Source organism: Strongylocentrotus purpuratus, unplaced genomic scaffold (genome assembly GCF_000002235.5).
Source record: "Strongylocentrotus purpuratus isolate Spur 01 unplaced genomic scaffold, Spur_5.0 spur5_contig_828, whole genome shotgun sequence".
Classification (NCBI taxonomy): Eukaryota; Metazoa; Echinodermata; class Echinoidea; order Camarodonta; family Strongylocentrotidae; genus Strongylocentrotus; species Strongylocentrotus purpuratus.
Genome location: NW_022145533.1, coordinates 71,198 through 82,500, shown reverse-complemented (window position 1 = coordinate 82,500; position 11,303 = coordinate 71,198). Strand labels below are relative to the sequence as shown.

At 36.1% G+C, this 11,303-nt stretch overlaps 1 protein-coding gene across 1 annotated transcript; it reads right to left on the bottom strand.

Moving 5' to 3' along the window:
• Positions 1-5,346: 5,346 nt before the first annotated feature.
• Positions 5,347-10,453, bottom strand: LOC100891616. Its single transcript, XM_030983127.1, has 5 exons — positions 10,221-10,453; positions 8,286-9,441; positions 7,240-7,302; positions 6,419-6,511; positions 5,347-5,512 (listed from the first exon to the last, which is right to left on the bottom strand). The coding sequence occupies exons 1-5, from the start codon at positions 10,428-10,430 to the stop codon at positions 5,487-5,489; spliced, it is 1,548 nt and encodes a 515-aa protein (XP_030838987.1). The 5' UTR covers positions 10,431-10,453; the 3' UTR covers positions 5,347-5,486.
• Between the last annotated feature and the right edge of the window lie 850 nt (positions 10,454-11,303).

Sequence of the window (11,303 nt, the reverse complement as noted above, 5' to 3'; positions counted from 1 at the left end):
ATTCCATTGCAACATAAATATTTGAGTAACTACACTTTAACTTCACTATGATTAAGACCATAATCGTTTTCAAACTGAGAAAATATGTTTGATGTATAGGACAACTGCTTATAACATCAACAGAGTGTTTATTTCTTCAAATATGCATTCTGAATACCGGTATTGAAGTACAACTATTTGTAACGGATGAATAAAATAGTTTGTAACTAGGTACTTCGCAAAGACGGATGCAATAAATTTGATTGCATTACGAAAATGGCCAATTCAACTTTAGCATCACATCATAATAGTGCTGGGGGGTGTTTCATAAAGCTGTGCGTAAAGTTACGAATGAGTTTACAAATGATTTGAATATGAAGAGCCAAATGGGATGCCCAGAGTTTTTCCTGACATTTTAACAAAGTGTGACTGTAATCCCATAATCTCAATTAAATTGTAGCTAAAAATGATGAACAAAAACATTGTAGCACCTTTTGTTAATGATTTGTATTGCTTGTGAAAATCGTATATGGAATTGATGAAATGAATGGTTGTTAGAAATAAAGTAACAAAACACTAATGTAGATTGTCTTCATGAATACATCGATTTTAAGAAAGTATGGGAGCTATCATGATCAAAATGGGAAGCGGGAAACATTTTATGCATTCCATTCAACATATGAAATTATGAAATTGCATGTCACATATTGTATTCTTCATTAAGAAATGTGTAATATGGAAGCAAGTTTGAATCATCCAATAAAAGTTTTGAATAATTTGTTGTTAAAAAGCATCAAGTGGGAAGAAGTGAAAATAGTATTATCTGTATTAAAATTCTGAACATTTTCCTTTTTTTTGTATAATTCATCATGTTGGATATGTTGAAATGTGAATTTGTCTGGGAAATAAGTTATTGATCTTTTGTATTCCTAAATGGTAGATTGCCATGATTTTGATGTTTTGAATTTTATAAATGCAATGATTATTTTGACTGCTCATTACCCCGAAGAATATGCAAATTTAATTGTGCATCATTTACATAGTGATAATAATTATCTATGCATGTCCAGTAGCATGGTCGAATGTGTGTGTATATATATATATGTGATACATTTTGCTTACTTGATTTTACCACTCAACCATATAGATGATGACCCAAAGGTTATACCATTACACTAACATTTAACGGTATGCTGGATATCTTGTTTGTGTTGTGTTTCAGTGTTTAATGGGTACCCGGTAGGATGCGACCGTCATTGTTGATCAAAAAGTTTTTGAGCGTCAAGTAACGCCTGGCTGGAATGCTCCCCAGGGAGTGAAGATTGTGCACACATTGTGTGCGGGCAAGCACTGAATCCAATGACTGGGGTAATAGTATATTTGTAAAGCTCTTAGAGACATTTGTATTAAGTGCTATATAAAAGCCAAATATTATTATTAATTTCCTTGGCGCCCTCTGTCAATGCCTCCTACATGCTACACTCTTCTACCAAATTGCTCTAGATTACCCAGGAGATGCGCCTTCACCTGCGATGTAAAACGTATCAGCATCAATGCATGCATATCGTTCTAATACGATTGCAGTTATAGGTTGCATCTTATTCTTGTTTTGCATCTCTCACTGGTCACCGTTAAACCATGGTGTTGTGAAAAAAATAAAAAATCAGCACTTGAATTGTAGTCACCCCAGACAGACCAGATAGACTCAAATAAGAAACAAGTTTCTGGATCTTGCTTCATTAAATTGAAAATCAATTCTAATTATATCGTTTAATTTCATGTTATGTTAGCATCAAGATTTGACAGATTTGGTGGAGGTTTGTATTCGGAGGGATGGTGTTCAAATTTATCTGCAAAATTGATCAGAAATCTAGTAATGAAAAATCACTTTCTATAAAGTTAAAATGCATGAAAAAGAAAGTGTGAATTGTTTCTATGAAATACAAGGATCATTATTTACCTGTTGTTTTTGTTGGTCATACATATAATGCACTAATCACAGAGCATTTCAGGTGTTGGAAACTGCAATCAGTGCATGAACTTGGATACTGCTTTTTAGTATATCACATCTTAACTTCCACAATTTGATTTTCAAATGTGACTAGAAAGTGCCTTGTGTTTCAATTTGAGCATTCATGCTAACACATGTGAAACTGCAGGAGATGAATTTGACATTAACAGAGATGCCAACCCTCCCGATTTCATCGGGAGGCTCCCGATAATTCACCCCAACTCCCGACCTTACGATCACCATCCTTATCCTCCCGATTTATTTAAAAAAAAAAAAAAATGGATTTTTTTTTTTTTTTTTTTTTTTTTTTTTTTTTTTTTTAAATCATGATTTTTTTTTTTTTGGCGCTTATCAGTATATATATCTGTGAATTGAATGAGAAATATCGTCTGCTAACTTTAGCATGTAGTAATTCCACTATGTTAAAAGACAAATTAAGAGTAGCAAAAGATTGTTTCAGCATATGGATCGCCATAACCAATGCGTGGATATTGACACAGCATCCAATTGGCGGAAAATCAGCAAAAGAACACCAAAAAATGGTCTCAGAAGAATGACCGAATACAGTATCCCGTGTATTCGGAAGTCTGAACAGAATTCATCATGCATTTTGTACAATTTGTATGTTATTTAAAAAAAAAGTGGGAATTATTTAACTAAATACACATGTAAAATGCTGCAAAATAAGGCTCAGATTGCACCAGAGAGCATCTAGAACCCCAGAGCTTCCAGGGCCCAGGGCTACGCGCACATTATTCGGTGTTGGTTACAAATCCTCCCTATTTCTGTTTTCCAAAAGTTGGCATCTCTGCATTAATGATAGTAAATGACAAATGGTGATTAAAATGTTTACTGTTGATGTGGCAAAAATGGTAATGTATGAAATTTCGTTTATTACAATCGAATGACATCCAGATTACATGTTATGTCTTTATATGAGTTTTGTAGCCTTTTTGCATTAGGAATACCTTTCTTTCTTTTTCTTTTACAGGGTATGCCCTAATGAAATTTCATGATAGTTTTTTTCTTGCTAATTGTGTACTTTTATATTTTTTTCTTTACTTTCCATGATTGGTGTAATTTAAACATTTTAATTCACAATGTTGTGATTTGATAAGCGATTGTGTAAAATTGCATTGGTTACAATTCAAATTGAAGTGTAATAAATTATGTAATTTGCAGCCAATTGATATGGATCAAGTTGTCATTTGTTTTAATTGGTGTGAATGAATCGATTTAGAATGGCATTTGTGAACAGCATGCGTACGAGTGAATTTAATGATAAAATCGTCAAACCCAATTCATTGTAAACTTCATTTACAGTTGTAATAATTATTGGTTTAAGTTATTCTGTGAAATGAGGAATTAGCCTCCGAAATTGATTTTGAATGGTCAACAATCCCATTTACCCGACCTGGGTGGAGTGTGGCAAATGTAGATTTAAAAAATAAAAAAAAAACTTTGGCCCATATTCTACTCAAATTTCAACCTGATGATAAGCTTATGCTTTGTTCAAAATCAGGTATAACAAAGGAAATTAGACCAAGATCTAAATGTTGCTTCTTTTACATGTGGTTGTAGACACAGGGTCTGGTTTAAGTGAATTGGTACAATATGGGCCATGATGGCCAACCATTGATCATGTAAATATATTGACTAGATATCACATTTATCTTATAAAGTTATAGTATGCTTACCATATAAACATCACAAAATATAACAGAATGACTACATGGCTACACAGATATAAGAGCTCTCCTTTCATTTATTTTTCAAGAAACATAATTAAAGTCATCTTGAAAAGTAAACTGATTGTTGAAAAGGCAAACAAAAGTTGTCAGTAAAAGAAAAAAATCTTCAAGGTTTACGACAGTACTTGGCAAAAAGTTTTAAAACACCTGAATTTTACTTATTTCTACAATACAATTTCTTTAAATTCATAATGACAATCACGACCCTGATATTGTTTGAAGAAGTATAAATGTACACAAAGCAATGGTTCAATTATTTCTCTTCAAATTACATATTCAATGACCAGCATATTTCGGTATCGGGATAAGCAGTCCTGCAAAACATTGCAGTATCAATGTATTAATGTGCAACAGGGAACATAGAATACCACCTTAGAATCACAATACAAATTACAAAAACTAAAATATAGCTATCATCCTAATTGGATGGTAATTTTAAAGAAATTCAAAACAATTGTTGCCACATATTTTTGACAGAATTTTCTACAATCATTTTGTAAAAATAAAAATGGTGTTGTAGAGAGGCTGCACTACTTGTAGCTACTTGAGCCCTCTATATAGCCAACAATGCCTAAGCAGTACCCCGTGATTCCCATATATGGTCCCCTTTTTCTTATGTTAATTGAGAGCTGATTTGATGAGATAACCACCTGGCAGTGACCATACAGGGAGGTCTAATTCCTCCTGACCAAACTATTGCAGAAATTATCAATCTTATGTTTAGTTCTAAATCACCGAGTCATTGTTCAGCACCAAATATATCCCATGGAATGAATTGTCATTACTATTATTCATTCACAATTACTGTAATATTTTGCATTCACAAAGAAAAAACATAATGATATACCTTCCAAACATTCAAGGTGATTAACATTGATTCCATTTTACATTTCCTTCACTTAAGTTCAGGTTTTTAAGATGATTAATGAAGCTTGAAAAACGCTAAAACAGATGCACAATCAAACCCCCTGTCCACACACAACATTTTCCGTGATTAGGCATATACGACTATACGACATTTCGCTGTAGAGTTTCAGGATTACTTTCTTCTGTGTGTGGACATCCTGGAATTTATACGATGATTATTTATACGACGTTTCTTGTGTGTGGACACTCTGAAATTTATATGATGATTCTTTATACGACGTTTCGTTATAGAGTTTCGGGATAAATTGTTTTGTGTGTGGACACGCTGAAAGACACATAGGAGTGGGCTCTCATGGGGAATTAGACACTGTTCGGATGTTTACCCAATAACAGGTGTTGTCAATCACCAGGATTATGACCAAAAGTCCTTATGTAATGCTTTTGCATATTCTATCCAACCCCCCCCCCCCCACCCACCCCATATGGTTTAGTCATTCATCTTAAAAACCCTCTTCCGAAGACTTTCCGAGAGACTATAGGGGGTATTTCTTGATAGGCCTACGGGTTTGCTGTGGGCAGACTTGTACATCCACTAACGGTATTTCCATTAAGTCTAGGATCAGCGAATTATGGCTTTCTGCACATGGATTCTGATGACCCACTCCCTTTAAACGCAAAATTTGATTTAGATCAGCTTGCAAAAGTCATGGGGTTCCTGACTGACCTAAAGGTTTATAATTATCTATGCAGCATGAGATTAATCAAGGATTTTTTTAAAGGATCTAAGACAAAGTTACCGGATCCCTTTAAATCAATGTGGTCTTCTGAGTCTGTAGGTTGGAATGTGACGAGGAGACTGGGATCTTTATTAGCATCCACTAGTGGGCATGATGACCTTGTGCTCCTGGAATGTGAGAGAGAGAGAGACAAAAAGTACAAACTTAGGAAACATACAGTTGTGGTAACAGTTGCAATAATATGGGGTGTTTCCCCCAAATATGCAACAAGATTTTGATTTGACATGTTAAAAAGCACCCAACCATCCTCAATGAAACTCCATAAGTAATGCTGTATCAGTGTGAATTTCAGAAGGATTTATGCTAAAACTTAAAATTTCACGACTGCTTTTGTAATTTTACCCATTTTACCCAAAGTTACGGTACAAGTTACAATTGAAATTCATGCAAATATTAGAAGATATTACTACATGTCTACACTACCTACAAAGATTTAATTATGAATCATGTCTTTATTGAGGGAAAATCTTTCTGAAATGACTTTTACAATACAGATATATATGAAGATTTTGAGTGTATTTTATCTCACTGAAATAAAATGTTAGATTACTGCCCCTGGTGAATTGCAAAACAGTGTAATGAAAATAGAAAACAGATACCGGTACTATAATTTCTATATTGCTTTTCTAATGGCTCTCTTACAGACTTAAAACTCATTTAAAGAATGAATTTGGTTTGAAATTAAAAATACATTTAAAACTTATTTTCATCTGGGCCTGTTTCATAAAACTTGTTATCAATAACAAGTTACAATAACTGTTATAAGCTACTGACATCATGGCTGCATTTGATTGGCTGAGAGCAAATTTGTCATAGAAATTAAGCGTTTGATATTGATAACAAGTTTTATGAAACAGGGCCCAGATCCATTACCCCGACAAACGCACAGAGTCAATCATTCGATGGCATGATATTCTACTCACAATGAAGAATCCATTATACATGTATCCTTATTCTTTCATTTATAAGTCTACCTTTCACCATTGGACATCTGTAATATTAATCCATCTTACCTCCAACACTAACTCTAGTAACCAGAGTTGACATTGCTTCTCCAATACGATTAGCAGCTGAAAAAATGTCTCCACTCCCTCGTCTGCTTCCTCCTGACAAAAATAATATAACACACGTTAATATTCAATGAAATATGTCATATTGATTTATGATCATCATTTTCATGTGCAATGACTTTTATACTGATAATGAAGTCTTTTTTTTTCAGGTCTACATCATTCATTTTTAGTCAACTCTTTCATGACTACAGTTTTGGGTTTTCCTTCTTTTTTTTCTCTCTTCTAGACAGGAATATTTCAAAATTACTTATTCTCCTGAACAAGGGTACAAGTTTAGATCAAAGTTCAGATCAATTATTAAAGACAAATAGCTTTCCTGTACTTACTATTGCATATCTCAAGCTGGCCATGGGCTAGTTTTCCTGAAATAATACTTTTCACCTATTTTCAATTAATTGTGGCTAAGGATTAGGAATATCCATGTCATTTGTAAACAAAAAAATGTAATAATCTTTGAGACAACAGTCGACTTCTAAACAGGGATTTAATGATACTTTGGGGAAGTTAAAGCCTGTCTGCACTACTTGTAGCTACTTGCGTCCTCTGTATAGCAAACAATACCTATGCGGTACCTGTTGGTCCCCCATGATCCCCTTTTTTTAATGTTAATTAATGAGATAACCACCTGTCAGTGACCATGCAGGGAGGTCTAATCCCTCCTGGCCAAACTAGTGCAGACAGGCTTTAAGAAGTGCATATTTTCCCACATAGCCAACTCGTTGAATTGAAAAGTGATAAGGCATATTGTGTAGAGTACATACTTGATCTCCTTGGTCTTGCTTGAAGGAGTTCTTCCATTGTTACTACAGGCACATCGGCTTCATCTGAGTTGAAGACAAAACAATGAAAAATAGTTTTAACCCTACTACACAACAGATTAGAGATAGCACATCTCCCCCATAAGACCCAAAATATCCACTCAAATGTGTATAATAATTTCATGTATTATTGGAAATGTACCATAAATATTTTTTATTCCCACCTCAAAAAGAATACATACTCTTTTTGAAAAGGATACATTAATCATGGATTGTATCCATGAATATGCCCATTATCCAGTAGTCTTGTAATTGTGGACCAAGTATGAGCAAGTTAAGATCGCTAGACGACTCTACCTTAAGCTAGAAACTTGACTTTCATTTTTTCTGGCCTTCCTTTGACATTTTCCATAATCATGAAAATGCACATCACTGTCGTTCTAAAAGAATTTTTGATGATTTCTGCATCAGAAATATAAATTTGTTAGGTATATTCATGGGTGTAGCAAACAACATACTGGTACATGTATACATCTACTGCGGGTAATTGCATAACAATCATGGTCGTACCAACAGCCACTGCACTGGACATCGGGTTGGCATGTTCCTGTGCTAATGTCACAATTGACTATGAAAATTGGAATTCAAACTATTTCAACTATTCCAATACCTGTTTGCACAAATATTTGAATAGTAAAATTGTTTTTTGTCCCAGGCCTACTGATTACAGAGACCAAAGTCTAAAAAAACATTTCGTGTAAAGAGCAAAGTATAGATGCAATATCAAACTTAACTCTAAGTTGGACTTAAATATTATGGAGAGCCATTTGTAGCCTTAAAATAAATATATTCAAAAGCAAAAAAAAAACAAGAACATGAAATCTCCTTGATAATAGAAAATATGAATGATTTGAATCACATTTTATGCCCTTTAAAATAAATTTTACAAAATATTTTCATAGATGCTAATGGCTTTCCATGATTTTTAAGTCCAACTTAGAGATAAGTTCAACTTAGGATTTTTGTAAAACACCCCCCTGGATACCTACCTGGAAGAGGAGGAGGAGAGGGGCTCTCATGAAGCGGGAAGGCATCGGTCATTCTCTGAATCAGCTCATCCAGTTCAGCCTCCTCTGATGGGTAAGCCATGGATACACCTGTAGTAGGGAAGTTAACTGTGGATTGATCGTTGATGTGAGGCAGGAAACGGTCAAGATCCAGCACACTCTCCAAGGCACGTGACTTGTCCATTTGAAATCTAGATGCATGTGATTGGTCTGTTTGAAGCCCAGATGCATGAGATTGGTCAGTTTGAAATCTAGATGCATGTGATTGGTCTGTTTGAAGCCCAGATGGATGTGATTGGTCAATTTGGAACCCTACATGATGGGACTGGTCAAGGTGAGAGGGAGGTTGGCTGTTGAATGGAATGTCCGCAGAATGCAACTGACCGGTCTGATTTCCTAGCAGGAGTGACTGGCTACTCTCATTGTGCTGGTTGATAGTACTCATAGATGGATGTAACAAACGATGCGCACCAACTACACTAACGTGATGCACAGGTAATGCGTTAGTCTGGGGACCATAATAATTTTGTGCGCCATCTCCAATATCCTGATACGCAGTTGATGCAGAAGTTTGTGGACCATGAGCATACACTGGTGAAGCTAAGACAGAAGGATCCATATTGTGGTGGTAAGATGGAGCCGGTGGCAGATTTTGAATGCTACCAGTCTGAACGTTCGATAAAGGACCAGCCATTGATCGATGCTGACCGAGTCCTCCACTCCGATTGCCCTGACCGAAATCATTTACATGCACCGGTTGACCCATACCGCCTATCCCCAATGAAGACACCGGATTGGTATAGAGGGGTGGATGACCACGCCCTGGGTCACCACGCCCATCCGGGTAGTCCTTCCCCATCATGATAAAACGTGGTCTCGCAGCCGAGGCACCGGACGACCCAGAGGAGTGGTCAGCTATGGTGTCCAGGGCAGGGTGTGATTGTCCGTAGGGGGGCAGTCGTTCACCTGTCCTGTCGTAGCCACTACTGGCCTGGTATCCTGAACTACGGTTAGACACCTGGTTCATAGACCCTCCTTGGTGGAATGTTGTGTTGCCTGGTGGGAATGAAGGGCTGTGCTTGAGAGATGGATTAGCAGATCCAAATGAGGGATCAGTCCTTCCTTGGCTCGTCTCCTTCTGTTAATGCCAAGGAAAAAAGATGATTTCAAACGTTGGAAACAGCCTGTGGGACTTTGGTTAAATTTTCTAGTAATCTTAGGAAACAAGTGTGAATCAATGGCCCTCTGTTGTTATGTGTATGTATATATATATATATATATATATACTTTAATCCACTCACTTACCAATCCATTCCAAACTTCCTCAGATTGGACAAAAAATCGAAGGGCCCTTTATACAACTTTTGTTTCACGACTACAAATCATATTCAAATATCAGTGTCGTAGTGGAGTGGTTTAAGCACTTGACTTGAAATTCAAAGGTCGTAGTTAGATCCCCAAAATGTCCTTTGGCAAGGCATTAATCGACACTTGACACTCAATACCCAAGAGAGAAATGGGGACCCGGTAGGATGACAAAAGCCTTTGTGTTTAGTAATTGCCTATGTCCTCACGGTGAGTTAGCATTAGGGTCAGGGTTAAGTAGAATCTAGGGCCTAGGGTCAAAGTTGACATAGGAACTTGATTATTGTAGCGAATTGCCGCAGGAGCATATGTTGTTCAACCGGCTATGCAGTATACATTAAATAAGATATTAACAGCTAAACGATGACATCATTACAACCACATATCTTACCTCAGGGCTCGACACCATTAGGGGCTCTTAACACATGGGTGCCCCAAATCCAAACCCCCCAAATTCTGATTTTTATTTTTTTTACGTACAGCTCATAAAAACAGACCGTAAAAGTTCAATTTGAACACAATCTGAAAAGGTTAGTGTAGATCCCCGCTTACCCTAATCATGGCTCTGAAGTTTCTTAGCTGTTCTTCCAACCTCTTGTTATGTTCCTCCAGGACTTCATAGCGAGCAAAGACTTCATTTCGCTGCTCCACCAGCTTAGTCCTGTCATGCTGGGATGGTTCACGCTGCCTCGGTTCAGAGTCTGTCTCAGATGATAAGCTGGAGTCCTGAACATGTAGGCCACATCGCTCTAGGTCATCCATCAACTCACTTTGAAAAGTGATAATAGAGGGAAAAGGGAGAGAAGATAAATTTAGCCATTTAGCAGTTTTAGCATTTTCTTTGATACACCTCAAGATTGTGGCAGCATTAGTTGATAATAATAATATACCGTACTTATATATAGCGCACATCACAATATGTCTCTATGCGCTGTAAGAAAGAGTAAGAAGGAAAGGTGGATAGAGTAACATAAGAAAAGTGAGATATGCTCAACATACTTGACATTGGAAAGTATTTTTGAAAGAAATGTTTTAAAACTTTTTTTATCTAATAATTACTTATTTGCAATTTTAGTATTCATAATTACACAAGCTGTGACCATCTAAAGATAGGCAATTAGCCAAAATATCCAATAGTTTCTCTCAACAAATAAAGATCAAATATTGTAAAGTGTATGCAAGTGAAAAATAGAGCATTCCTGCATCCCTGAGAGTGTGCAGCCATTATTTGTGAGTCAATATTTGCGATTAAACATAAGAAAAAAAACAATTTAGATAAACTAAAAAATCATATGCAAACACACTTTTTTGCTCTTTAACTTGATTACATGTAAGAATATTGACAAATCTTGCAGCAAACAGTGAAAAAATCATCTCCATGTCATGAAAATTTCTTTACTGTATCACAGAAAATGTAATTCAATTTAACATCATATGTATTTTTGGCGAAAATCATCCAACAACGATGGTAAACACCATAAAAACAACTGCTCTTAATTCCCATGAAAATAAGACTTGTCTACATACTCGTTCTCCCTCTCCAGTTGATCTATAAGATTCTCCAGCTCTCTCCTCTCTTGGTATCTGCTCTCATCTGTGGTTGCCGTGCCGATTGACTGCCTAGTCGACTTGATA

Coding starts and splice junctions, on each gene's coding strand:
- LOC100891616 (XM_030983127.1), bottom strand. CDS start 10,430: ATGGATGACCTAGAGCGATGTGGCCTACATGTTCAGGACTCCAGCTTA. Junction 9,442..10,220: donor ACTTCAGAGCCATGATTAGG/GTAAGCGGGGAT, acceptor TGGCATTAACAG/AAGGAGACGAGCCAAGGAAG. Junction 7,303..8,285: donor CTCTCCTCCTCCTCTTCCAG/GTAGGTATCCAG, acceptor TCTTCAACTCAG/ATGAAGCCGATGTGCCTGTA.